This window comes from Neofelis nebulosa, chromosome 7 (assembly GCF_028018385.1).
Source record: "Neofelis nebulosa isolate mNeoNeb1 chromosome 7, mNeoNeb1.pri, whole genome shotgun sequence".
In the NCBI taxonomy this organism is placed as follows: Eukaryota; Metazoa; Chordata; class Mammalia; order Carnivora; family Felidae; genus Neofelis; species Neofelis nebulosa.
Genome location: NC_080788.1, coordinates 30,303,057 through 30,330,223, shown reverse-complemented (window position 1 = coordinate 30,330,223; position 27,167 = coordinate 30,303,057). Strand labels below are relative to the sequence as shown.

The 27,167-nt window shown below is 37.4% G+C and overlaps 1 protein-coding gene across 3 annotated transcripts in view; it reads left to right on the top strand.

Annotated features, from left to right (window-relative positions):
* Positions 1 to 27,167, top strand: part of SCAPER (S-phase cyclin A associated protein in the ER) — a 525,678-nt gene that overhangs the window by 90,622 nt on the left and 407,889 nt on the right. For all 3 annotated transcript variants that reach the window (XM_058736955.1, XM_058736953.1, XM_058736954.1), the window contains 2 exons: positions 6,248 to 6,364; positions 8,487 to 8,647. In XM_058736955.1, the coding sequence (XP_058592938.1) occupies positions 6,248 to 6,364; positions 8,487 to 8,647 (278 nt within the window). The remainder of the gene's footprint in view (positions 1 to 6,247; positions 6,365 to 8,486; positions 8,648 to 27,167) is intronic.

The window sequence follows — 27,167 nt, the reverse complement described above, 5'->3', positions numbered from 1 at the left end:
TGTCTGATATGTCATTGGCAAATATCTTTTCCCATTCCATTGGCTGACTTTTAGTGTTGTTGATTGTTTCCTTTGCAGTGCAGAAGCTTTTTATCTCCTAGGGTTCCCAGTAGTTCATTTTTGCTTTTAATTCCTTTGTCTTTGGAGATGTGTCAAGTAAGAAATTGCTGCAGCTGAGGTCAGAGAGGTTTCTTCCTGTTTTCTCCTCTAGGGTTTTGATGGTTTTCTGTCTCACATTCAGGTCCTTTATCCATTTTGAGTTTATTTTTGTGAATGGTGTAAGAAAACGGTCTGGTTTCATCCTTCTGCATGTTGCTGTCCAGTTCTCCCAGCACCATTTGTTAAAGAGACTGTCTTTTTTCCATTGGGTATTCTTTCCTGCTTTGTCAAAGATTAGTTGGCCATACTTTTGTGGGTCTAATTCTGGGGTTTCTATTCTATTCCATTGGTCTATGTGTCTGTTTTTGTGCCAATACCATGCTGTCTTGATGATTACAGGTTTGCAGTAGAGGCTAAAGTCTGGGATTGTGATGCCTCCCACTTTGGTCTTCTTCTTCAGTACTACTTTGGCTATTCGGGGTCTTTTGTGGTTCCATACAAATTTTAGGATTGCTTGTTCTAGCTTCGAGAAGAATGCTGGTGCAATTTTGATTGGGATTGCATTGAATGTGGAGATAGCTTTGGGTAGTATTGACATTTTAACAATATTTATTCTTCCAATCTATGAGCATGGAATGTTTTTCCATTTCTTTGTATCTTCTTCAATTTCCTTCATAAGCTTTCTATAGTTTTCAGCATACAGATCTTTTACATCTGTGGTTAGGTTTATTCCTAAGTATTTTATGCTTCTTGGTGCAATTGTGAATGGGATCAGTTTCTTTATTTGTCTTTCTGTTGCTTCATTGTTAGTGTATAAGAATGCAACTGATTTCTGTACATTGATTTTGTATCCTGCGACTTTGCTGAATTCATGTATCAGTTCTAGCAGACTTTTGGTGGAGTCTGTCGGGTTTTCCATGTATAATATCATGTCATCTGCAAAAAGTGAAAGTTTGACTTCATCATTGCCAATTTTGATGCCTTTGATTTCCTTTTGTTGTCTGATTACTGATGCTAGCACTTCCAACACTATGTTAAACAACAGCGGTGAGAGTGGACATCCCTGTCGTGTTCCTGATCTCAGGGAGAAAGCTCTCAGTTTTTCCCCATTGAGGATGATATTAACTGTGGGCTTTTCATAAATGGCTTTTATGATGTTTAAGTATGTTCCTTCTATCCCGACTTTCTTGAGGGTTTTTATTAAGAACGGATGCTGAATTTTGTCAAATGCTTTTTCTGCATCGATTGTTAGGATCATACGGTTATCTTTTCTTTTATTAATGTGATATATCACATTGATTGATTCGTGAATGTTGAACCAGCCCTAAAGCCCAGGAATGAATCCCACTTGATCATAGTGAATAATTCTTTTTATATGCTGTTGAATTTGATTTGCTAGTGTCTTACTGAGAATTTTTGCATCCATATTCATCAGGGATATTGGCCTGTAGTTCTCTTTTTTTGTTGGGTCTCTGTCTGGTTTAGGAATCAAAGTAATGCTGGCTTCCTAGAATGAGTCTGGAAGTTTTCCTCCCCTTTCTATTTTTTGGAATAGCTTGAGAAGATTAGCTATTAACTCTGCTTTAAATGTCTGGTAGAATTCCCCTGGGAAGCCATCTGGTCCTGGACTCTTATTCGTTGAGAGATTTTTGATAACTGATTCAATTTTTTCATTGGTTATGCATCTGTTCAAGCTTTCTATTTCTTCCTGTTTCAGTTTTGGAAGTTTGTGGGTGCTTAGGAATTTGTCCATTTCTTCCAGGTTCTCCAGTTTGTTGGCATATAATTTTTCACAGTATTCCCTGATAATTACTTGTATTTCTGAGGGATTGGTTGTAATAATTCCATTTTCATTCATGATTGTATCTGTTTGGTTCCTCTCCCTTTTCTTTTTGAGAAGCCTGGCTAGAGGTGTATCAATTTTGTTTATTTTTTCAAAAAACCAACTCTTGGTTTCATTGATCTGCTCTAGTTTTTTTTAGATTCTATATTGTTTATTTCTCCTTCAATCTTTATTATTTCTCTTCTTCTGCTGGGTTTGGGGTGTCTTTGCTGTTCTGCCTCTATTTCCTTTAGGTGTGCTGTTAGATTTTGTATTTGGGATTTTTCTTGTTTCTTGAGATAGGCCTGGATTGCAATGTATTTTCCTCTCAGGACTGCCTTTGCTGCATCCCAAAGCATTTGGATTGTTGTATTTTCATTTTCGTTTGTTTCTATATATTTTTTAATTTCTTCTCTAATTGCCTGGTTGACCCATTCGTTCTTTCATAGGCCGTTATTTAACCTCCATGCTTTTGGAGGTTTTCTAGACTTTTTCCTGTGGTTGATTTCAAGCTTCATAGCATTGTGGTCTGAAAGTATGCATGGTATGATCTCAATTGTTTCATACTTATGAAGGGCTGTTTTGTGACCCAGTATGTGATCTATCTTGGAGAATCTTACGTGTACACTGGAGAAGAAAGTATTTTCTGTTGCTTTGGGATGCAGAGTTCTAAATATATCTGTCAAGTCCATTTGGTCCAATGTATCATTCAGGGCCCTTGTTTCTTTATTGATCCTGTGTCTACATGATCTCTTCATTCCTGTAAGTGGGGTATTAAAGTCCCCTGCAATTACCACATTCTTATCAATAAGCTTGCTCATGTTTGTGATTAATTGTTTTATATATTTGGGGGCTCCTGTATTCGGCACATAGACATTTAAAACTGTTAGCTCTTCCTGATGGATAGACCCTGTAATTATTATATAATGCCCTTCTTCATCACTTGTTATAGCCTTTAATTGAAAGTCTAGTTTGTCTTATATAAGTATGGCTACTCCAGCTTTCTTTTGGCCTCCAGTAGCATGATAGATAGTTCTCCATCCCCTCACTTTCAATCTGAAGGTGTCCTCAGGTCTAAAATGAGTGTCTTGTAGACAGGAAATACATGGGTCTTGTTTTTTTTATCCATTCTGACACCCTATGTCTTTTGGTTGGCGCATTTAGCCCATTTACATTCAGTGTTATTATAGAAAGATACGGGTTTAGAGTCATTGTGATGTCTGTAGGTTTCACGCTTGTAGTGATGTCTCTGGTACTTTGTGGTCCTTGTGACATTTCACTCACAGAATCCCCCTTAGGATCTCTTGTAGGGCTGGTTTATTGGTGATGAATTCCTTCAGGTTTTGTTTGTTTGGGAAGACCTTTATCTCTCCTTCTATTCTAAATAACAGACTTGCTGGATAAAGGATTCTTGGCTGCATATTTTTTTTCTGTTCATCACATTGAAGATTTCCTGCCATTCCTTTCTGGCCTGCCAAGTTTCAGTAGAGAGATCTGTCACTAGTCTTATCGGTCTCCCTTTATATGTTAGAGCGTGTTTATCCCTAGATGCTTTCAGAATTTTCTCTCTATCCTTGTATTTTGCCAGTTTCATTATGATATGTCATGCAGAAGATTGATTCAAGTTTTGTCTGAAGGGAGTTCTCTGTGCCTCTTGGATTTCAGTGCCTGTTTCCTTCCCCAGATCAGGGAAGTTCTCAACTATGATTTGTCCAAGTACACCTTCAGTCCCTTTCTCTCTCTCTCTTCGTCCTCTGGAATCCCTATTATACAGATATTGTTGTGTTTCATTGCATCACTTAGTTCTCTAATTGTCCCCCTCATACTCCTGGATTTTTTTTATCTCTCTTTTTTCAGCTTCCTCTTTTTCTATAATTTTATGTTCTAATTCACCTATTCTCTCCTCTGCCTCTTCAATCTGAGCAGTGGTTGCCTCCATTTTATTTTGCAGCTCATTTATAGCATTTTTAGCTCCTCCTGACTGTTTCTTAGCCTTGATCTCTGTAGCAATAGATTCTCTGCTGTCCTCTGTACTTTTTTCAAGCCCAGTGATTAATTTTATGACTATTATTTTAAATTCATGTTCTGGCGGCGCCTGGGTGGCGCAGTCGGTTAAGCGTCCGACTTCAGCCAGGTCACGATCTCGCGGTCTGTGAGTTCGAGCCCTGCGTCAGGCTCTGGGCTGATGGCTCGGAGCCTGGGGCCTGTTTCCAATTCTGTGTGTCTCCCTCTCTCTCTGCCCCTTCCCCGTTCATGCTCTGTCTCTCTCTGTCCCAAAAATAAATAAAAAACGTTGAAAAAAAAAAATTAAAAAAAAAAAATTCATGTTCTGTTATATTGCTTAAATCATTTTTGATCAATTCGTTAGCTGTCGCTACTTCCTGGAATTTCTCTTGAGGAGAATTCTTCTGTGTCATCATTTTGGATAGTCCCTGGAGTGGCGGAACTGCAGGGCACTTCCCCTGTGCTGCCTGGCGTAACTTGTGTTGGTGGGCGGGGCTATAGTCAGACCCGGTGTCTGTCCCCAGCCCACCGCTGGGGCCACAGTCAGATTGGTAAGTACCTTATCTTCCCCTCTCCCAGGGACAGGACTCACTGTGGAGTGGTGTGGCTCCTGTCTGGGCTACTTGGACACTGCCAGGCTTGTGGTGCTGTTCAGTGGGATCTGGCGTATTAGCCAGGGTGAATCCGCAAGGTGCACAGGGGTGGGAGGGGCAGGCTTAGCTCACGCTTTGCTGTTGGTGGTCCCCTGCGGCAGGGGCCCTGAAGCACTGGGAGGGAGGCAGGCAGACCCTTTGGAGGGATGAATCCACAAAAGCACAACATTAGGTGTTTTCGCGCTGCAAGCAAGTTTGGTGACGGGAACTGGTTCCCTTTGGGATTTTGGCTGGGGGATGGGTGAGGGAGATGGCGCTGGCCGGCACCTTTGTTCCCCAGTGACCGAGCTGAGCTCTGTCTTCCCGGGCTCAGCAACTCTCCCTCCTGTTGTCCTCTCGCCCTCCCCGCTCTCTGAGAGCAGAGCTGATGACTTTTAACCCTCCAGATGTTAAGTCCCGGTGGCTGTTAGAACTCAGGCAGTCCGGCCCCTCTGCTTTTGCAAGGCAGACTCAGGGGCGCTCTGCCCTACTGGGCGGTCTGCCCCTCCACCGCCACCGGCTCCCTCCCCAGTCCGCTTAGCGCGCACTGCCTCTCCGCCCTTCCTACCCTCTTCCATGGGTCTCTTGTCTATGCTTGGCTCTGGAGAGTCCGTTCTGGTAGTCTTCTGGTGGTTTTCTGGGTTATTTAGGCAGGCGCTTAGAAATCTAAGCGATCAGCAGGACGCTGTGAGCCCAGCATCCTCCTATGCTGCCATCATCAGGAGTTCAGGATTGTAAGAATTCTATAAGACTAAAGCAGAAACCACAAAGGAAAGTATTAATAGGCTTGATTTTTTTTTTAATGTTTATTTATTTTTGAGACAGAGAGACAGAGCATGAATGGGGGAGGGTCAGAGAGAGAGGGAGACACAGAATCTGAAGCAGGCTCCAGGCTCTGAGCTGTCAGCACAGAGCCTGACGCGGAGCTCCAACTCACACACTGCGAGATCATGACCTGAGCCGAAGTCGGACGCTTAACCGACTGAGCCACCCAGGCGCCCAACAAATGTCAGTTTTTAATGTGACAAGAAAACCGCAACCACTAGATTGAATGCAAAGTAAGAGAGAAGGAGATTCTGGGAGTTATGGAGGTTCCCATTGAGGGCATTAGGGATAGTGAAAATGCTGCCTTAGGAAAACATTTTAGTAAAAATTGTGCATCCTGTCAAGGTTTGGGGAACAGTGAAGAAGAAGTTAGCTTTCCCAGCAAAGAGCAGGGAAATGTTTATGTTCCCACTCCCGTGTAGAAAAAAGGAGACTTCATATTTTCCTGTGTATTCTTCATTTAACCCTCTCATCTGTTTTTCTGTCTTGATCTCTGTTCTACACACTTAGTTTTCCAGGGCATCATACACCAGTTTAGTTGTGTAAGTAGGCTCAATTAATACCATTGTCTTTTTAATGTGTTTTTAGCTGGGTATATGGAGACTTTTAAAACCTAAGTAGTGTATCTCATATCTTTGTAACCCCAAAGCCCATTTTAGATGTTACTGTGCTGCAGTGGGTGGAAAATCCTGGACCATGCGTCATCTGTGTTCCTTCCTGGTAATATGGCAACTTGCCGGTAAACAGTACTCTAGGGAAAAATTGTGACCTGATTATGTTTTCACCCAGTAACAACCAGAAAAAAGATGAAAAAATTTTCTTTTTTCTCTGTTAATTTAATCTGTTGTATGTCTTGAATTGACAGACCAACTTCTTTGGCATGGGAAGTAAAGAAGATGTCTCCAGGACGTCATGTGATTCCAAGTCCATCAACAGATAGAATAAGTGTAACATCAAATGCTCGAAGAAGTTTAAATTTTGGGTGAGACAAACTCAAAAAAGCCTACTAAGGCTTACATTATAGTAAATTATTTTCTGTGAATAATACAGTATTATACAACTGGTATTTCACTTAAAAAAATCCATGTATATGTTTGTGTATATGTTTGAAATTGTTTGAATCAAAGTTTAAAAAATCCAGTAAATAACTTTTAGAAGATTTTATAAAATGTAATATATTCAAATATAATTAGGATCCAAAAATTAAAACTCATGAACATATTTCATGCTAAATGATTCATAACATGAACTGGCAATTTCTTTATAACAAAAGATCTAAATGTATATCATAAACTATGTTACTGTCATGAAATTACATCTTTATGCATTGTAATCCCATCAGTGCAGTTTTATAATTGTTATTTTATGCAGTTATATTTTAAATCAATAGAAGAAAAGTTATAAAGAAAGAAGACATTTATATATTCTTTTGTATTTATTACCTATGTAGTTACTTTTGTTAGTGCTCTTTATATCTTAATGTGGATTCAGGTTACTGTCTATTTTTCTTTCATTTTGGCCTGAAGGACCCCCTTTAGTATGTCTTGTTGGGCAGTTTTTCTCAGTTTTTATTTTGAAACTATCTTAATTTGTCCTTTAGTTTTAGAAGGATAGTTTTGTAGTGCATAGAATTCTTGGTTGAAAATCTTTTTCTTTCAGGACTTTGAATATGTTCTTTGATAGTGTCTATGTCAATATATTGACAAATTAATGTACATTTATATTATTAAATGATAAGAGTTTCAAAATAAAATATTTAAGTTATATATGTATATTTTTTAAAAGTCCCCATTTAACTGAAATTTTCTTTTAAACTGAATGAATGAGAGCTTTTATATCATCCCTCTTCCCATACAATATATTATATTAAATTAATGAAATATTAGACCAACATAAATTTTTAAATATATTTGACTTAAATTGTTATTGTATGGTACTCTGTATATGTGGATACACACACACACACACACACACACACACACAATTAAAATTTAAATATATTAAGCATATATTTAAAATTTTAACTTTTTGGGGGAAAAGTCAAGCAGTTTTAGGGTGCCTAGGTGGCTCAGTCGGTTAAGTGCCTGGCTTTCACTCAGGTAATGATCTAGTGGTTTGTGAGTTCAAGCCCTGAGTCAGGGTCTGTGCTGATAGCTTGGAACCTGGAGCCTGCTTGGGATTCTCTCTCTCCCTCTCTCTCTCTGCCCCTCCCCTGCTTGTGCGTGCGTTCTCTCTCTCTCTCTCTCAAAAAAAAAAAATTAAAAAAAAAGAAACAGTTTTGAAATGTGTTAAATTTATTTAAATAGACATGACATAAATAGTGATAGTGACATTTATATAGCCAAATCAGTAGGGAGTAAAATGTTGCACTGATTTTTTTTTTTTCTTCTTCAGATATAGGGGAGAAAGAGAGTATATAAGCAGGGGAGGGACAGAGAGAGAGGGAGGGACAGAATCTTAAGGCTCCATGCTCACTGTGGAGCCCAATGCAGGGCTCAATGTCACCACTGTAAGATCATGACCTGAGCCGATATCAAGAGTTGGATGCTTAACTGACTGAGTACCCATGTGTCCCCTACATTGTTTTTTTATTTGGAAACATTTCAGGTTCTTTTTTTTTTAATCAGGCGTATTCCATTTCTTTTTTATTGACTGCATAATATTTCATCATATATATTTTTTCACTTTTTAAATTTTTTCTCAAATTTTTTATTTTTTATAATGTAAATATTTAATATGTAAATATTAAATACCACACTACTGCACAAGCAATGGGCCAAATGAGAAATCAAATGGCAAATCAAAATATGTCTCAAAGAAAAAGAAAATCCAATATTCCAAAACCTATGGGATGCAGCAAAAGCAGATGTTAGAGCGAAATTTATGCTATAAATGTTTGTGTTAAGAGAAAAGGTTGAAATAAGCAATATTACACCACAAGGAACTAGAAAAAGAAGAAACTTAGTCAAAATTTACTAGAGGAAGGAAATAACAAAAATCAGAAATAAATAAAACAGAGACCAGAATAATATTAAGTATGTATTTAAAGTTTAAAAAATTTTAACTTTTACATTTGATTTAATAATGCAGAATTTTCTCCATAGGGGTTCACCTGGCACAGTAGCTGCTCCCCGTCTGGCTCCCACAGGTGTCAGTTGGGCTGACAAGGTAAAGGCTCATCACACAGGCTCCCCTGCTTCTTCAGATGTATCACCTGCCCAGTCTTGTCCGCCAATAACAGTGCAGAAGACTTCCCGCAAAAATGGCAAGTGACATTGAATCAACCTTTTTATGTGGTAGACAGGTGGAAGGCTATGGAATTTTACTTATTTTATTTAAAACTGATGCTAATAGTATTGCATATTTACCTTTTGTATCATTTATGTGATATAATTTGCCTTGAAATTATCTTAAAATAATAAAATAATCTTTTGTAGATCATTCTAATCTCAGGTTTGCTCTGTGTAAACTTGAAGGAGAGTGATTCTTTAAAAAAAAATTTTTTTTAGTGTTTATTTTTGAGGGAGAGAGAGAGAAACTGAGTGCCAGTGGGGCAAGGGCAGAGAGAGAGGGAGACACAGAATCCGAAGCATGCTCCAGGCTCTGAGCTGTCAGCACAGAGCTTGATGTGGAGCTCCAACTTACGAGCCATGAGATCATGACCTGAGCTGAAGTTGGACACTTAACTGACTGAGCCACCCAGGCACCCCAAAAGAGAGTGATTCTTTTGCTAATTCATTTGTAAGATCCTTTATAACTCTTTTGACTTAAATAGAAAAAAAAAATGACTACTAGTTCATTCCCTAGGCAGTATACTCTTTTTTGTGTCACTACTTCATTTCATTAATATTTGAATACTGTTTTAGTACTAAAAATGATATTCTTTTTTAAATTTTTTTTTTTCAATGTTTTTTATTTATTTTTGGGACAGAGAGACACAGAGCATGAATGGGGGAGGGGCAGAGAGAGAGGGAGACACAGAATTGGAAACAGGCTCCAGGCTCCGAGCTGTCAGCACAGAGCCCGACGCGGGGCTTGAACCCACAGACGCGAGATCGTGACCTGGCTGAAGTCGGCCGCTTAACCGACTGCGCCACCCAGGCGCCCCTAAAAATGATATTCTTATCTTTGCTTACACATTTGTTTTCTATGCCATCAGAATAATTAAGGGGCACAAATAAATGTAAGGACTGTTATTTCAAGGACCTGTTTATCCCATAAGAATTTCCTTCATGGACTTTGACAAAAGTGGTGTTTGTACTTTATCATACAAAACCTAGAGTATACAATGCAGAAGCAGAGGTCATGGGAAGCTATTTTAAGAAGAAACTAGAGTCAGCCTTGATTTGGGAAGATCAATGTTGATACAATGGGGAGGATAGGCACCATGAGGGATGACTGGGGACTAGGGAGTAAGATGTCTGTTTACTTTTAAAGTTTTTATTTATTTATTTGGAGAGAGAGAGAGAGAGAGTGAGAATACATGTACGCTCACATGGGGAAGGAGTAGAGAGAGAGGGAGAAAGAGAATCCCAAGCAGGCTTCGTGCCATCAGTGTAGAACTCGATTCAGGGCTTGATTTCACGAACCGGGAGATCGTGACCTGAGCTGTGATCAAAAGTCAGACACTTAACCAACTGAGCCACCCAGGGGCCCCTGGGATTGAGATTCTTATTAATCAGAAAGAGAAGTAATGAAAATGAGAAATATATCAGATCTAACTGGAATCTCTTTTGGAACACAAACATTATCTTCTCTCTTTTAACTGAAAGTAGTCTGAACTTAGAACATAAAAAATAAAAACTGGTTGTTTAATGTAAAAACAAAAAAAAGATCTTCCTTCATAAAGCCTTTTTATTTAGACATCAAGAATGAATTTTTTTTTAAATTTTAAACATTTACTAAGTAAGTTGTGCTAAACTTCTGATATATAGAAATGTATCTCCACATAACTATATATATACACACATAAATTATATCAATAGTAATATTTTGAGCTTTACCTATGAAATTAATTTTATTTTTGGTCAAATATTTCATCTGTATAATAAACCTAATCTGTTCATCAGAACCTTAAATCCATCTGAGGTAAGGAATATAATCCTGGGTAGGACTTGGATATGGTAGTGGAATGGTCAGAACTGCCCCTAGCCCATACAGGATGCCTTGGTACAGTTTAGAAAAGGGAGTCTGAGTGGATACAATCATACACCCATAAACTTGGCTTGGTGAGTAGAGCCTGGCAGGATTTCAGCTCTCACTGTCTCAGCCCGGTGCCCTTATGCAGGGCATAACGTGCATATAGGTGGCAGTCCTGGAAGGAGCTGCTCAGTGGTAGAGTGAGCAGAAAGTGGTGATCAGGCCACCCTTATACTGCTTTACTCCTGTCTGAAAAAAGATTGATTCAGTTTGGCTGAGTTTGGTCAGATAGGGGGTCCCTTCGGCTCCTTCAAGCCACTTCTGTTGATTTGGTTGAAGAGGGAGATCTCCTTGAAATGGAAGAAGATCATTTTCATGTTCAGGTGTGCACATGGCTATGCAGCATCCAAGTGGTTTTTCAGGGCCTAATCTTAAGAAATAACCCATGGTTCATTTGTGATTTCTAAAAATTATGCTGTCAAGCTGACAGTAGGTAAGCTGTAATTTCTCTCTTTAACTGTCCTTACTTTAAGTACAAACCATAAGGAAGGCCTGTTCTAAAACTACTAAGATGAATCCATCACTAGGAGTGGGAGATCAAACCATTGCTCTTGGAGCCTTGTCTTGACTGCCTTTAACCCCGGGTATGTGGAGAGGCTGAGGGGAGAAGAGAGGAGCCAGTGGGCAATCTCTAGGCCATGCTCTCACCTTAGGCACGTGGGCCAGAGGCTCAGGGTGGTGGACTTCTCCAGCCAACCCCTTGGCAAGGCAGGTGCCCTAGGTCTACGTCTACCAGGCTGTTGCCGAGGGCTCCACCGGGTCCTCCCACTCTATCTGCTACTTCAGGGCAGCCACGAGGCCATTGGGCCCAGGGACGTACTCGTGCCTGGGCTGCCCCCTCCTCCAACCTCGAGTGAAGTTTTTGTGTATCTATAGAGGCTTGGATTTTAGAATAATACCAAGTAATCGTGAATTTGTGTTATAAGTTAAGGAGTAACTTCAGAATACTGCTTTCTCCTTTCTTTAGTGAAAGATCCCTTTGGAGCTTCTTAGTTCAGAAAGAAATGTTTTATTGGACATAGCAAAGGCATTGCCACCTTTGCATTATGGATATTCTGTTTTCCATTTTTGTCTCAGTAAGGTGTGTTGACCTATTTCAAATAATACTTCTTACTCTTACCCAGTATGTTGCCTTTGGTTTCTCTATACAGACTGAGTACTAGTAATGGTAATAGTAGTAGTAGAAAATTGAGAGTAGTCATGAGTTCTTTCTTCTAGGAGAAGGTAGGAAAATGTGGGATCATCAAGTTTAGTTTTTGTATTGTGAAAGAGTCTGAGAAAAATGTGTTGCATCATAATTGGAAAAAATATCTTAAAAGAATCATGATATTGGCATATATGATGGTTTTGTTTAAAGCATTACTCTCAGATTACTCTCATAAATATAAGTGTGACTTATTTGGTTGAGATGAAATGAAAGATCTTGATTATAACTAGGCTTAAAGTATCCATGTTCATATATAAGCAAATTTTGTTTTTGACTACTTTGGTCTCGGGGTTTGGGGTTTTGATGCACTTTTATGAAAGTGAATTATGGTGCATACAATTTTTTTTTCTTTTCATGTGTTTACGATTTTAAATGTCTTATTTGATGAAACATCTGTGCAAGTCACTGTTTTTTAATGGGTTGTCTTTTTCTTATTGAGATATGAGAATTATTTTTTTTTGGTTATTTTATTTTATTTTTCTCAACAGAATAATTTTATTTTTTTAAATTTACATCCAAATTAGTTAGCATGTAGTGCAACAATGATTTCAGGAGTAGATTCCTTAATGCCCCTTGCCCATTTAGCCTATCCCCCCTCCCACAACCCCTCCAGTAACCTTCTGTTTATTCTCCATATTTATGAGTCTCTTATGTTTTGTCCCTCTCCCTGTTTTTATATCATTTTTGTTTCCCTTCCCTTATGTTCATCTGTTTTGTCTCTTAAAGTCCTCATATGAATGAAGTCATGATTTTTGTCTTTCTCTAATTTCACTTAGCATAATACCCTCCAGTTCCATCCACGTAACTGCAAATGGCAAGATTTCATTCTTTTTGATTGCCAAGTAATACTCCATTGAATATATATACACCACATCTTCTTTGTCCATTCATCCATCGATGAACATTTGGGCTCTTTCCATAGTTTGGCTATTGTGGATAGTGCTGCTATAAACATGGGAGTGCATGTGTCTCTTCGAAACAGCACACCTGTATCCCTTGGATAAATGCCTAGTAGTGCAATTGCTGGGTCATAGGGTAGTTCTATTTTTAGTTTTTTGAGGAACCTACATATTGTTTTCCAGAGTGGCTGCACCAGTTTGCATTCCCACCAACAATGCAAAAGAGATCCTCTTTCTCCGCATCCTCACCAACATCTGTTGTTACCTGAGTTGCTAATGTGAGCCATTTTGACAGGTGTGAGGTGGTATCTCATTGTGGTTTAGATTTATATTTCCCTGATGATGAGTGATGTTGAGCATTTTTTCATGTGTCAGTTGGCCATCTGGATGTCTTCTTTGGAGAAGTGTCTATTCACTTCTTTTGCCCATTTCTTCACTGGATTATTTGTTTTTTGGATGTTGAGTTTGATAAGCTCTTTATAGATTTTGGATACTAACCCTTTATGTGATATGTCATTTGAAGCTGTCTTCTCCCATTCTGTTGGTTGCCTTTTAGTTTTGCTGATTGCTTCCTTTGCTGTGCAGAAGCTTTTTATTTTGATGAGGTCCCAGTAGTTCATTTTTGCTTTTGTTTCCCTTGGCGCTGGAGACGTGTCGAGTAGGAAGTTGCTGCGGGCAAGATCAGAGAGGTTTTTGCCTGCTTCCTTCTCAAGGATTTTGATGGCTTCCTGTCTTACATTTAGGTCTTTTGTTCATTTTGAGTTTATTTTTGTGTATGGTGTAAAAAAGTGGTCCAGGTTCATTCTTCTGCATGTCGCTATCCAGTTTTCCCAGCACCAGTTGCTGAAGAGACTGTCTTTATTCCATTGAATATTCTTTCCTGCTTTGTCAAAGACTAGTTGGCTATACGTTTGTGGGTCCATTTCTGGGTTTTCTCTTCTGTTCCATTGATCTGAGTGTCTGTTCTTGTGCCAGTACCATACTGTCTTAATGATTACAGCTTTGTAATATAGCTTGAAGTCAGGGTTTGTGATGCCTGCTGCTTTGGTTTTCTTTTTCAAGATTGCTTTGGCTATTTGGGGTCTTTTCTGGTTTCATAAAAATTTTAGGATTATTTGTTCTAGCTCTGTGAAGAATGCTGGTGTTATTTTGATAGGGATTGCATTGAATATGTAGATTGCTTTGGGTAGTATTGACATTTTAACAATATTTGTTCTTCCTATCCAGGAGCATGGAATCTTTTTCCATTTTTTTGTGTCTTCTTCAATTTCTTTCATAAGCTTTCTATAGTTTTCAGTGTGTAGATTTTTCACCTCTTTGGTTAGATTTATTCCTAGGTATTTTATGGTTTTTGGTGCAACTGTAAATGGGATCAATTCCCTGATGTCTCTTTCTGTTGCTTTATTGTTGGTGTATGGGAAGGCAACTGATTTCTGTGCATTGATTTTATATCCTGCAACTTTACTGAATTCAAGAATCAGTTCTAGCAGGGTTTCTTTTGTGTGGAATCTTCAGGGTTTTCTATATAGAGTATCATGTCATCTGCGAAGAGCAAATGTTTGACCTCCTCCTGGCCGATTTGGATGCCTTTTATTTCTTTGTGTTGTCTGCTTACAGAGGCTAAGGCTTCCAATACTATGTTGAATAACAGTGGCGAGAGTGGACATCCCTGTCTTGACCTGACCTTAGGGGGAAAGCTCTCAGTTTTTCCCCATTGAGGATGATATTAGCGTTGGGTTGTTCATATGTGGCTTTTATGATCTTGAGGTATGATCCTTCTGTCCCTACTTTCTTGAGGGTTTTTATCAAGAAAGGATGCTGTATTTTGTCAAATGTTTTCTCTTCATCTCTTGAGAGGATCATATGGTTCTTGTCCTTTCATTTATTGATGTGACGAATCACGTTAATTGTTTTGCGGATATTGAAGCAGCCCTGCATCCCGGGTATAAATCCCACTTGGTCGTGGTGAATAATTTTTTTGATGTATTGTTGGATCCACTTGGTTAATATCTTGTTGAGGATTTTTGCATCCATGTTCATCAGGGAAATTGGTCTGTAGTTCTCCTTTTTAGTGGGGTCTCTGTCTGGTTTTGGAATCAAGGTAATGCTGGCTTCATAGACAGAGTTTGGAAGTTTTCCTTCCATTTCTGTTTTTTGGAACAGCTTCAAGAGAATAGGTGTTAATTCTTCCTTAAACGTTTGGTAGAATTCCCCTGGAAAGCCATCTGGCCCTGGACTCTTGTTTTTTGGGAGATTTTTGATTATTGATTCGATTTCCTTACTGATTATAGGACTGTCCAAATTTTCTATTTCTTCCTGTTTTAGTTTTGGTAGTGTATATGTTATTAGGGATTTGTCCATTTCTTCCAGATTGCCCATTTTATTGGCATATAATTTCTCATAATATTCTCTTATTATTGTTTTTATTTCTGCTGTGTTGTGATCTCTCCTCTTTCATTCTTAATTTTATTTATTTGGGTCCTTTCCTTTTTTCTTTTTGATCAAATTGGCTAGTGGTTTATCAGTTTTGTTAATTCTTTCAAAGAACCAGCTTCTGGTTTCATTGATCTGTTCTGTTTTTTTGGTTTCGATAGCATTAATTTCTGCTCTAATCTTTATTATTTCTTGTCTTCTGCTGGTTTTGGGTTTTATTTGCTGTTCTTTTTCCAGCTCTTTAAGGTGTAAGGTTAGGTTGTGTATCTGAGATCTTTCTTCCTTCTTTAGGAAGACCTGGATTGCTATATCCTTTCCTCTTATGACTGCCTTTGCTGCGTCCCAGAGGTTTTGGGTTGTGGTGTTAGCATTTTCATTGGCTTCCATATACTTTTAAATTTCCTCTTTAACTTCTTTGTTAGCCCATTCATTCTTCAGTAGGATGTTCTTCAGTCTCCAAGTATTTGTTACCTTTCCAAATTTTTTCTTGTGGTTGATTTCGAGGTTCATAGCATTGTGGTCTGAACATATGCACGGTATGATCTCGATCTTTTTGTACTTGCTGGGGGCTGATTTGTGTCCCAGGGTGTGGTCTATTCTGGAGAACGTTCCATGTGCACTGGAGAAGAATGTATATTCTGCCGCTTTAAGATGAAATGTTCTGAATATATCTGTTAAGTCCATCTGGTCCAGTGTGTCATTCAAAGCCATCGTTTCCTTGTTGATTTTTGATTAGATGATCTGTCCATTGCTGTGAGTGGGGTGTTAAAGCCTCCTACTATTACGGTATTACTATCATTGAGTTTATGTTTGTGATTAATTGATTTATATATTTGGGTGCTCCCACATTTGGTGCATGTTTAGAATTGTTAGGTCTTCTTGGTGGATAGACCCCTTAATTATGATATAATGCCCCTCTTCATCTCTTGATACAGTCTTTATTTTAAAGTCTAGATTGTCTGATGTAAGTGTGGCTACTCCGGCTTTCTTGTGTTGACCATTAGCATGATAGATGGGTCTCCATCCCTTTACTTTCAATATGAAGGTGTCTTTAGGTCTAAAGTGGGTGTCTTGTAAACAGCATATAGATGGGTCTTGTTTTGTTATCCATTCTGTTACCCTATGTCTTTTGTTTGGAGCATTGAGTCCATTGACATTTAGAGTGAGTACTGAGAGATATGAATTTATTGCCATTATGTGGCTTGTAGAGTTGGAGTTTCTGGTGGTGTTCTTTGGTCCTTTCTAATCTTTGTTGCTTTTGGTATTTATATATATATATATTAATTTATTAATTAATATATAATTATATATATATTTATATATATATATACAAATATATATATATTTATATATATATATACACACACACACATATATACGTGTGTGTGTGTATATATATATACACACATGTATATGTATATATATGTGTATATATATACACATATATATACATATATACATACATATATATATACATATATACATACATATATATACATATATATACATACATATATGTACGTATATGTGTATATATATACACGTATATATGTATATATACGTATATGTGTATATATATACACGTATATATGTATATATACACGTATATGTGTATATATATACACGTATACGTGTGTGTATGTATATATATATATATACACACACACATATATATAAATATATACACACACACATATACACACACACACATATATATATATATATATATATAAAATATTTTTTTAAAATCTTTTCTCCCCACAGAGAGTCCCCCTTAACATTTCTGGCAGGGCTGGTTTAGTGGTCACAAACTCCTTCAATTTTTGTTTTTCTGGGAAACTTTTTATCCTATTTTGAATGACAGCCTTGCTGGATAAAGAATTCTTGGCTGCATATTTTTCTGATTCAGCACATTGAATATATCCTGCCACTCCTATCTGGCTTGCCAAGTTTCTGTGGATAGGTCTGCTGCAAACCTGATCTGTCTTCCCTTGTAGGTTAGGGACTTTTTTTCCCTTGCTGCTTTGATGATTCTCTCCTTGCCTGAGTGTTTTGTGAATTTGACTATGATATGCCTTATTGATGGTCGGTTTTTGTTGAGTCTAATGGGAGTCTTCTGTGCTTCTTGGATTTTGATGTCTGTGTCTTTCCCCAGGTTAGGAAAGTTTTCTGCTCTGATTTGCTCACATAAACCTTCTACCCCTATTTCTCTCTCTTCTTCTTCTGGCACCCCTATGATTCTGAGGTTGTTCCTTTTTAATGAGTCACTGATTTCTCTAATTATTAAATCATGCTCTTTTGCCTTAATCTCCCTCCTTTTTTCTGCTTGGTTATTCTCCATAAGTTTGTCCTCTATATCGCTGATTCTCTGTTCTGCCTCATCCATCCTTGATGCCGCAGCATCCATTCATGATTGCAGCTCAGTTATAGCATTTTTTATTTCATCCTGACTAGTTTTTACTTCCTTTATCTCTGCAGAAAGGGATTCTAATCTATTTTTGACTCCAGCTAGTATTCTTATTATCGTGATTCTAAATTCTGGTTCAGACATCTTGCTTGTATATGTGTCGATTAAGTCCCTGGCTGTCGTTTTTTCATGCTCTTTCTTTTGGGGTGAATTCCTTTGTTTCGTCACTGAAGGGAGAAAAGGAATCAATGAGGTAGAAAACATTAAAATAAAAAAATTAAAATGAAAAAATATTAAAATTCAAAAATTAAAAACACAGACACACAAAAAAATCGAATAAATGATGCTACATTCTAGGTGTGTTTTGGTCTGGGTGTTGAAAGTGGCTTGATAGATTAGAGAAAAAAGGGGAAAGAAGAAGAAAAAAGGAAATCGTTTGAGAATTTGACAAAATGAATACACTGAAGCAGACTAAAATGAAATGATGGAAGTAAACCAGAATTTGAAAAAATTTACACAAAAGTAAAAAATATAGTAGAAAAAAATTAAAGAAAAATATTTTCAATAAAAATGAAAAATAAAGATGAATTTTTTCTGTTTCTGTATTCAAGAAAAAGAAAAGAAATGAAAAAGAAAAAAAGGAAATTGTTTGAAAATTTGAAAAAAGGAAAACATTGAAGTAGACTAAAATAAAATGATGCAAGTAAAATAGAATTTCAAAAAACTTACACAAAAGTAAAAAATATAGTAGAAAAATTGAAAAAATATTTTTAATAACAATTGAAAGTAAAAATGAATTTTTTCTTTTTCTCAAGAAACATAAAAGAAATGAAAAAAAGAAAGAAAATTGAATAGATGGACCTGCTAACAGATTGAAATATGACTGAAATTACTTTGTTTACCCCTAGAAGTTAGATTCTGAATCTCTTTATAGTCCATAAACTAAGCAGGCGGTGAGACTTCTGTTCTTGATGAGCAAGTTTGGCCCAGTTGAGCGGGTTAGTTAAACGGCTCTGTTCTCCACTAGGTGGCTCTGGTAGCCTGCTGGGGTGGATTGTTGTGGCGCTTGTAGGTGCATATGCCCATGTGTGGGAGTGGTGAAAATTGTGTCACCCAGCTACCCAGTCTTTAGTATCAGAACTCTGTTCTCTCCAATCAGCAATTGTGCACCTGTCCTTTGTCTTCAGCTTTTAGCTACTCCCCTCTTTTATACTGTCTGTGACCAAGCCCCAGGTAGTACCTCTTTCCTGAGTTTTGTTTCAGTTACAGCTGTTTTCCCCAGCCCCTTACTTCTGAGGGACTGCAGCTTTGACTCGTTGTTCCCCTCTGTGGGAGGGTCTCACCGAGCAATGGCCGAATGCCAGCTGTACCCAGGAAAGTTTGTGGGTACTGTGCTGCTGCTGAGGCCCAGAGATTGCGGCCAGGTGCTAGCCCGCCCCAGAATAAGTTTCCAAGATAGTGTAGCAGCAACGTTTCAGGGGTTATGGAATATCACAACACACATCTGGCACCAGGCTTCACCCTTAACGACCTTATTCCAGCGCCAGCAAATGTGGCCATTCTCTGCAGTCTGCTGGGCCCAGGTTGCCTTACAGCTTCTACCAAATGTCCTTCCAGCAGTGGAACTGCTTCTCCCTGTGTGGCCCGAGAACCTCCCTCACCCCACTCTGCTCTTGGGTATTCACCCTTCCCATCAGAGCACCGCCAGGTATCGAGCTGTGGAGTTGCAGTCTCTGCACTCCCGTTTGCAATCTTAATGGAATTTAAACCCTTTCCTTTCTCCTTTCTCCCTTTTTAGTTCAGTCCCTGCACCTGTTTCCAATTTTCCACTTTCTCTCCAGCTGCTTTTGGGGAGGGTGCTTTTCCCATATTCTCCCCACCATCTCCGTCCTCTCTCTGCACGTGAAAGCACCTCCCTGCCCTCCACGGCTTCTCTCTCCCCATGTTCACCTCTCCCCGCTGTGTACCTGCTGAATTCTGTGGTTCAGGTTGTGCAGATTGTTGTGTTAATCCTCAGATCAGTTTTGTAGGTGTATACGATGGTTTAACGTTGGTCTGGCTGTATTTCATGTATGCGAGACACACAAAAAACTTCCACGCTGTTCTGCCATCTTGACTCCCTACCTTGAGTAATTTATAATAGCAGTAGCTTATAGTATTGAAATTTGTAATGATAGCTTATAAAAATGATTTTTGTTAAAGGTGATAGAGCACATACATTTACTTTTTTCTTTCCCTAGCCTCAACTAAAATGATATAGAAAGATTTACTGTTTATTTTTGAAAGAGAGACAGAACTCAAGCGAGAGTGGGGCAGAAGGAGAGAGACAGAATTGGAAGCAGGCTTCAGGCTATGAGCTGTCAGCATAGAGCCTGACGTGGGGCTTGAACTCATGAACCATGAGATCATGACCTGACCTGAAGTCAGATGCATAACCAACTGAGCCACCTAGCCACCCCTAAAGGAATTTAAAAATAAGACTTAAGGGAGAATAGATAGGAGAAGAGTTAATGAACACATTTTTGGAAGTTAGAAAGTAGAAAGACATATTCTAGTTTCAAATGTTAGTGGTGACATTTGAGTGAATTAGGTGAATCCTGGACCCAGCGAGTGGGCAAAACTGTAATGCAATCCAGTTTGCTTCAGAGAACTCCCAAACGAGTAGGAAATTCCAGAGCAGGTATGTCTGGAAGTGAGGGTAAAGGTAGGGATTATATGTTAATCATCCCAAATTCTCCCCACTTGCCTTCAGCTATGAGTAGTAGGATTACTGTATTTCCCTTACCCCAGCAGAACACTGGAGGTTATTTCTGTATAGAACGTAAAAGAGATGGTATCTTACTGAGGGATACCAGGCAGATACAAAAGTTGGGAGTGCTGTATTGATAACAAGGAGATTAAGTGAAAGACTGTAAAGATAGTGTTTAGATGTGCCTCATCCTTGCATCTACTTCAAGCCTTCTTCTCTCTCCCACTGAACTACCAGGTTTGCAGATCAAGAGAAAACACACCTGAGGAACAAATCCAGAACCAGTGTAGATAATGAGATAATTGGTCTTGATGTTGACATGTAATTGGATGAGTGTCTGGTAGTCTCACAAGACTTTGGAAATCTGAAGCCAGATTGTGGACTACAGTAGATTGTCTGCAAATATGGGTGCCAGCAATTTCTCCCATTCCTATGCATACATGCCACTCCCACTGTCAAGTGGTAGAGTCTGTTTCCCCTCCCCTTGAATCTTAAGTTTGTCCTGTGACTTCATATGATTAATAGAATGTTACTGATGTGATTGGTTAAGTTCCCAGCCTAGCCTGTACAAGGCCTTGCGCTTACCATTATCATTTTCTCCTGTGGAAGTCAGCTGCCATGTAAGGAAGCCCAGGATAGGCCATTGAATAATGAGAGACTATGTGAAGAGAAAGAGGTGATGAGAAGGAGAAGTAGCTATCTCCGCCAACACATGGTACCAAGACTTTAATTTAGGCATGTTGGTGAAGCCATCATGAACATTCTGGCCATATTTGAACCACTCTAGCTGACATCATGTGGAGATGAGAGGAGACCTCCCTCCACTGAACACTCTTCAGATTTCTGACTCAAAAGTTATATGGTTAGTGTTTTAAGATCCTAGGTTTTGGGCTTCTTATATAAAAATAGATAATGGGAATATCCAATATTTGAATAACAGGAGTTTTAGAAAAAGAGAGAAAGAAAGGAAATTATGAAATTATTAAAGGAAATTTACTTTAACAGAAGGATGTGTTTCTTCTTATAGTATAATTATGTAGAAGTATAATTGCTTCTGCTAAACTATCACTAGAAGCCACAAGAAAATTGAACAATGTCTTCAAAATTATGAAGGAAAATGATTTCTATTTTTTTAATGTATTTATTTTTAGAGAGAGAGCACAAGCAGAGGGGGGGAGCAGAGAGAGACAGAGGGAGAGAAAGAATCCCAAGCAGGCCCCATGCTGTGAGCACAGAGCCCGATGCAGGGCTCAATCCCAGAAACCTTGAGATCATGACCTGAGCCAAAATCAAGAGTCAGATGCTCAAATTACTGAGCCACCCAGGCGCCCCTGAAGGAAAATGATTTCTAATCTAAAATAGTGTGTTCAAATTATCTGTTAAATGTGAAAGTAGGCCAAAGATATTTTCCTTCATGCAGGATCTCAAAAAAATTTTTTTTTTACCTCCATGGACCCAATCAGTGCTGGAGGGAGCCAGCCCAGAAGAGAGGCCAAAGTAATACTCTATGGTGCTGATGCCACTATGATAGCTGTGTACCAGTTATAGGGAGCAACCAATCCAGATTTGTGATGGTCCCAGTTCTCCGGAAGAGAGGAATCCAGGAAGACAAATGAAATTCTTAAAACATCTGATGTATTTGCACACATCAATAAGATATTTAAAATTTAGGAGAGTTGGGGTTGAATTAATTCAGAGTGTAGTAGAAAATATTGAGGCTAAATAATGGAGCAAAACGAAATAGGAAAGTTCATAGAGGCACATAAGAGGCACAACTGTAAATCGAGTCTATGAAGGGATAGAGTGAATGGTGCAAAGGTAACGTTTGAAAAGATAAACCCTAAGAATTTCCCCAAACTGTTGAAAGACATCAAGTCTCATATTTAAGAAGCACTGTGAACTCCCAAGCAGAAAAAACAGAAAACAAATCTCATTAGGTGTAATATAGTAAAAATACTAAAAATCAAAGAAAGAGAAAATCTTTACAAGTAGAGCCAAAAAAAAAAAAAAAAAAAGAAAAGAAAAAAAGTGAGCGCGAGAGAGAGACTATAGTTGACCCTTGAACTACCCTTGAAAATCCATGTATAACCTTTGTCTTCCCCAGGACATAACTATGCATAGCCTGTTGTTGACTAGAAGCTTTAAAACATAACTAGTCAATGAACACATATTTTGTATATGTGTTATATACTGTATTCTTCTAATAAAGTAAGCTACAAAAAGGAATGTTATTAGGATCATAAGAACAGATTAACTCATAGTACTATACTGTATTTTTCAAAAGAAATCCTTGTATAAGCAGACCCACACAGTATAAACTAATGTTGTCCAAAGGTTAACCCTATTTTCGAAGGAGCAAGAGTAAGTTGATACCTAATGGAAGCCAGATGACCATGGAATGACATCTTTCAGGTGCTGAAAGAAAATAACTGACAAGAAAGAATTCTGTATCCAGCAAAAAAAGTAAAGGTGAAATAAAGACAATTCAAGACAAATAAAAATTGAGAGAATTTGTAATCAGTAGAATTATACTAAAAGAAGTACTACAGACATTTTTGTAGGTTGAAGGAAAAAGATTCCAAATTCAGACCCAGAAATGCATGAAGGAATGAAGAACACCAGAAGAGTAAACATGTGGAGTACATTAAATATTTAGTATTGACTGTGTGAAACATAATGTCTTTAGAAGCTTGAAATACATATGAGATGAGACTTTCTGACAATAGTCCAAGAGACAAGAGAAGAATAAATGGAGATTATATTTTCTAGGGTCCTGGCATTGTCTTTGAAGTTACAAAAATACTAACTTGTGTTAGATATTATAAGTCAAGGATGTATTTGTGAATTCAAGAAAATCACAGAGAAGAGTAAAGGAATATTCAACTAATAAAAACATTGTGATTAATGCAAAAGAGGCCAAGAAAGGAAAAAAAAAATCATAAAACAGATGAAACAAATGAAAACCAAATTATAACGTGATAGAAGTAAATGCAAATATATCCGTTCTTACATTAAAGGTAAATGGTCTAAATATTAAAATTTAAGAACAGAGATTACAATTGCATTAAACAAAGCCCAACTGTATCCACTTAAAGGGATATACTTTCAGTATGAAGATAGAAAAGTCAGAAGAAAAAGGGGGAAAAGATAGTCTATGGATATCCCATTCAGATCAAAGGTGGCATTGCTTTAGTATCAGACAAAATGTATACAGTAGCCAAGAAACATTTTAAGGAGAAATCTTTTTTCATTATTAAAAGATTATTTTAACAGAATGGGAAAGTAATTCTAAATTTATATGTAACATATCTTTAAAACATATAAAGCAAAACTGACAGAATTGAAAAAAATGGAAGAATCTAGACTCATACTTGGAAATTTTAACATAACTGTCTCAATGACTGGTAGTACAAGAAGACAAAAATCAATCAAGATATACAATATCTAAACAATATGATTAATGAACTTGATATAATTGATATGTCTAACAAATAATGCTATTCTTTTCCATTTTATTTCCTTTTGATGCATCAACGTAGAAACATTTTACCGATCCTCTGTTCTGTGTGTCTAACCCATATTTTCTTAAATATATTAATAATAGCTATTCTGAAAAGTCTGAGTCTGAAAAGTAAAATATCTGAACTACCTGTGGCTATGTTACCTTAAAAATATTTTGGGGGAGTTTTCAGTTATTTGACCCTTGTTTTGATTCCTCATAATATTTAAGTGAATGTTTAACATGGTATATTTAAAATTATAGAGGCTCCTTTCAAAAGTACTGTTGTTTTTTTTTCTTCTGGCAAGAAGATAGAGTATAAGCAATATACCATAATCCTTTAAGGTTTGGTTTGAGGTTTTATTAAAGTTGATGTGTTTCAGTTTTGTCCTTATTCCTTTTGGGGTCTTACCTGAAAATCTGGGGTGTTTGCCAAGGCTACTACATTCCCGAATTCCTCAGCACTCCACAGTTGCTGTAATATCTGCTTAGCTCATTAGCATCCCAGCTGCTGCTTTTTGCTGGGTGTCTTGGAGTCTTGCCTTGTATATGCAAAGCTTAGTAGCTGTCAGACTTCTAAAGGGAAGATTAAATGCAGGTTTTTTGGGCTCATTTTCTTGCAGTTCCTCCCTCTCTAAGATTTTTGTCCTTAAGGTCTCAGTTGTTTTAGACTCATTGAATTCCATTATCTGTTTCAGCCAGACAGGACTGCTGGTTTCTGCTAGGACTCACTTTCCCTGTACTGTGAATTTGAAATGTCTTTAGGGAAAAATTCTAGGGTGAATGTGATCTCATGTTGTCCTTCTCTTTCCTCAAGAATTGTAGTTCCTTAAAATCTTGCCTACTTTGGTTGCTTTCCAGTGCCTTTAAATGGTTCAGTTATATAGTTTGTCTAGCTTTCATAGTTGTGTTTGGCACGAAGAGGATTAATTTTGATGTAGGCTACTTTGTCCTGGTAGTAACTTGTAAGTCCAAATAAAGATCCCAACACACATGGAACATTTACCAAAATTGAAACATGCAAAGCCATTAAACAAATTTCAAAAATTCAGATGATTGAACTCTTTTTGTCTTGTTGAACACAGCGGAATTATGTTAGAAATCAATTAAAAAAGATAGCCATATACTTCAACAAATGGTGTTGGGAAAGCTGGACAGCAAATTGCAGAAGAATGAAACTGGACCACTTTCTTATACCATACACAAAGGTAAACTCAAAATGAATGAAAGACCTATATGTAAGACAGGAAACCATCAAAATCCTAGAGGAGAAAACAAGCAAAAATCTCTTTGACTTTGGCCACAGCAACTTATTTGACATGTTTTCTGAATCAAGGGAAACAGAAGCAAACATGAACTACTGGGACCTCATCAGTAAAAGGCTTCTACACATTGAAGGAAATGATCAATAAAACTAAAATACAACTGATGGAATGGGAGAAGAGATTTGCAAATGACATATCAGATAAAGAGTTAGTATCCAAAATCTATACAGAACTTATCAAACTCAACACCCAAAAAAATAAATAATCCAGTGAAGAAATGGGCAGAAGACATGAATGACACTTTTCCAAAGAAGGCATCCAGATGGCTAACAGACACATGCAAAGATGCTCGACATCACTCATCATCAATGAAATACACTTGTCAGAATGGCTAAAGTTAACAACTCAGGAAACTATAGATGTTGGGGAAGAGGCAGGGAAAGGGGAACACTTTTGCACTGTTTGTGGGAATGAAAACTGGTTTAGCTACTCTGGAAAACAGTATGGCATTTCCTCAGAAAGTTAAAGATAGAACTACCATACAACCCAAGCAATTGAACTACTAGGAATTTATCCAAAGGATACAAAAATGCTGCTTTGAAGGGGCACATGCACCCCAATGTTTATAGCAGCACTACCAACAGTAGCCAAATTATGGAAAGAGTCCACATGTCCAGTGACGGATGGATGAAAAATATGTGGTATATATACACAACGGAATATTACTCAGCTATCAAAAAAATGAAATCTTGCCATTTGCAACAACATATATGGAACTAGAGTGTATTACAGTAAGTGAAATAAATTAGAGAAAGACCTATGATTTTACTCATATGGAATTTAAGAAACAAAACAGATTAACATAGGGGAGGGGAAGAAAAAAATGAAGTAAGATAAAAACAGAGAGGGAAGCAAACCATAAGAGACTTAAATATAGAGAACAAACCGAGGGTTGCTGGAGGGGAGATGGGTAGGGGGGATGGGCTAAATGGGTGATGGGCATTAAGGAAGGCACTTGTTGGGACGAGCGCTGGGTGTTATATGTAAGTGATGAATCACTAAATTATCCTCTTGAAACCAGTACTACACTATATGTTAACTACTTGAATTTAGATTTAAAGAAGTAAAAAGATAGCCATATAAATCTCAGATTTTTGAAATTTTGGAATATATTTCTGAATAATCCATGAGTCAGACAAGAAATCACCATGAAAATTAGAAAATGAAAATGCATATTTAAAATCTTATGGGTTTAAGGTTAATGCTGTGCTCTGAGAAAAATTTCTAGCCTCAATTGCATATATTAGAAAAGAAGAAAACCTAAAATCCACATTTTTTGCCTGTCTCCAGAAGTTAGAAAAGAACAGGTTAAATCCAAGGAACATAAAAAGAAAGGAAAAGATATAGGTGATAACTGAGAAAATCAACAGAGCCAAAAGATAATCTTTCATATAGACTAACAAAATTTCTAATACTGATAAAAAAAAGAGGAGACAAAGCATAATACCAAGGTATTACATAAGACTATTGGTAGAAATCCCATGAATATTAAGAAGATAATAGGATATGATGAACAATATTATATACTAAATTTAGAAACTTAGAAGAAATTGACAAATTTCTTGAAAAACACTATGTAAGCAAACTTACATGGTGAGAATTAGAAAAACGTGAAGGAACTTAGTAATTTTTTTTTAAATGTGAGTCTATAATTAAACATTTTTTTGCAAAGAAAATTCCTGGTCAAGATGGCTTCACCTATGAATTCTTCCAAATGTTTAAGGTAAAAATAACAGTAATCACATAGAAACTCTTACTGAAAATGAAAAAATGGAGCTTGTTTTATGATGCCAGCATAACCTGAATGTCAAAACCTAGCAAGGATATTATAAAATAGAACATTTTCTCTTAAACACTGATATAAAAATTATAAACAAAATATTAGTGAATTAAATATAGTGATAAACAAAAATGATAACACATCAGTCAGATGGGAATAAATCTGGTGCTTTTCAATTATTGGTTATATTAATTTGTATTTAGTGCTACTTTATTAATGACATTTATAAAATTTTTAAAAATGTACAAGTTCTTGGGTGTAAGAACTATGATAATGAAATACAGTTT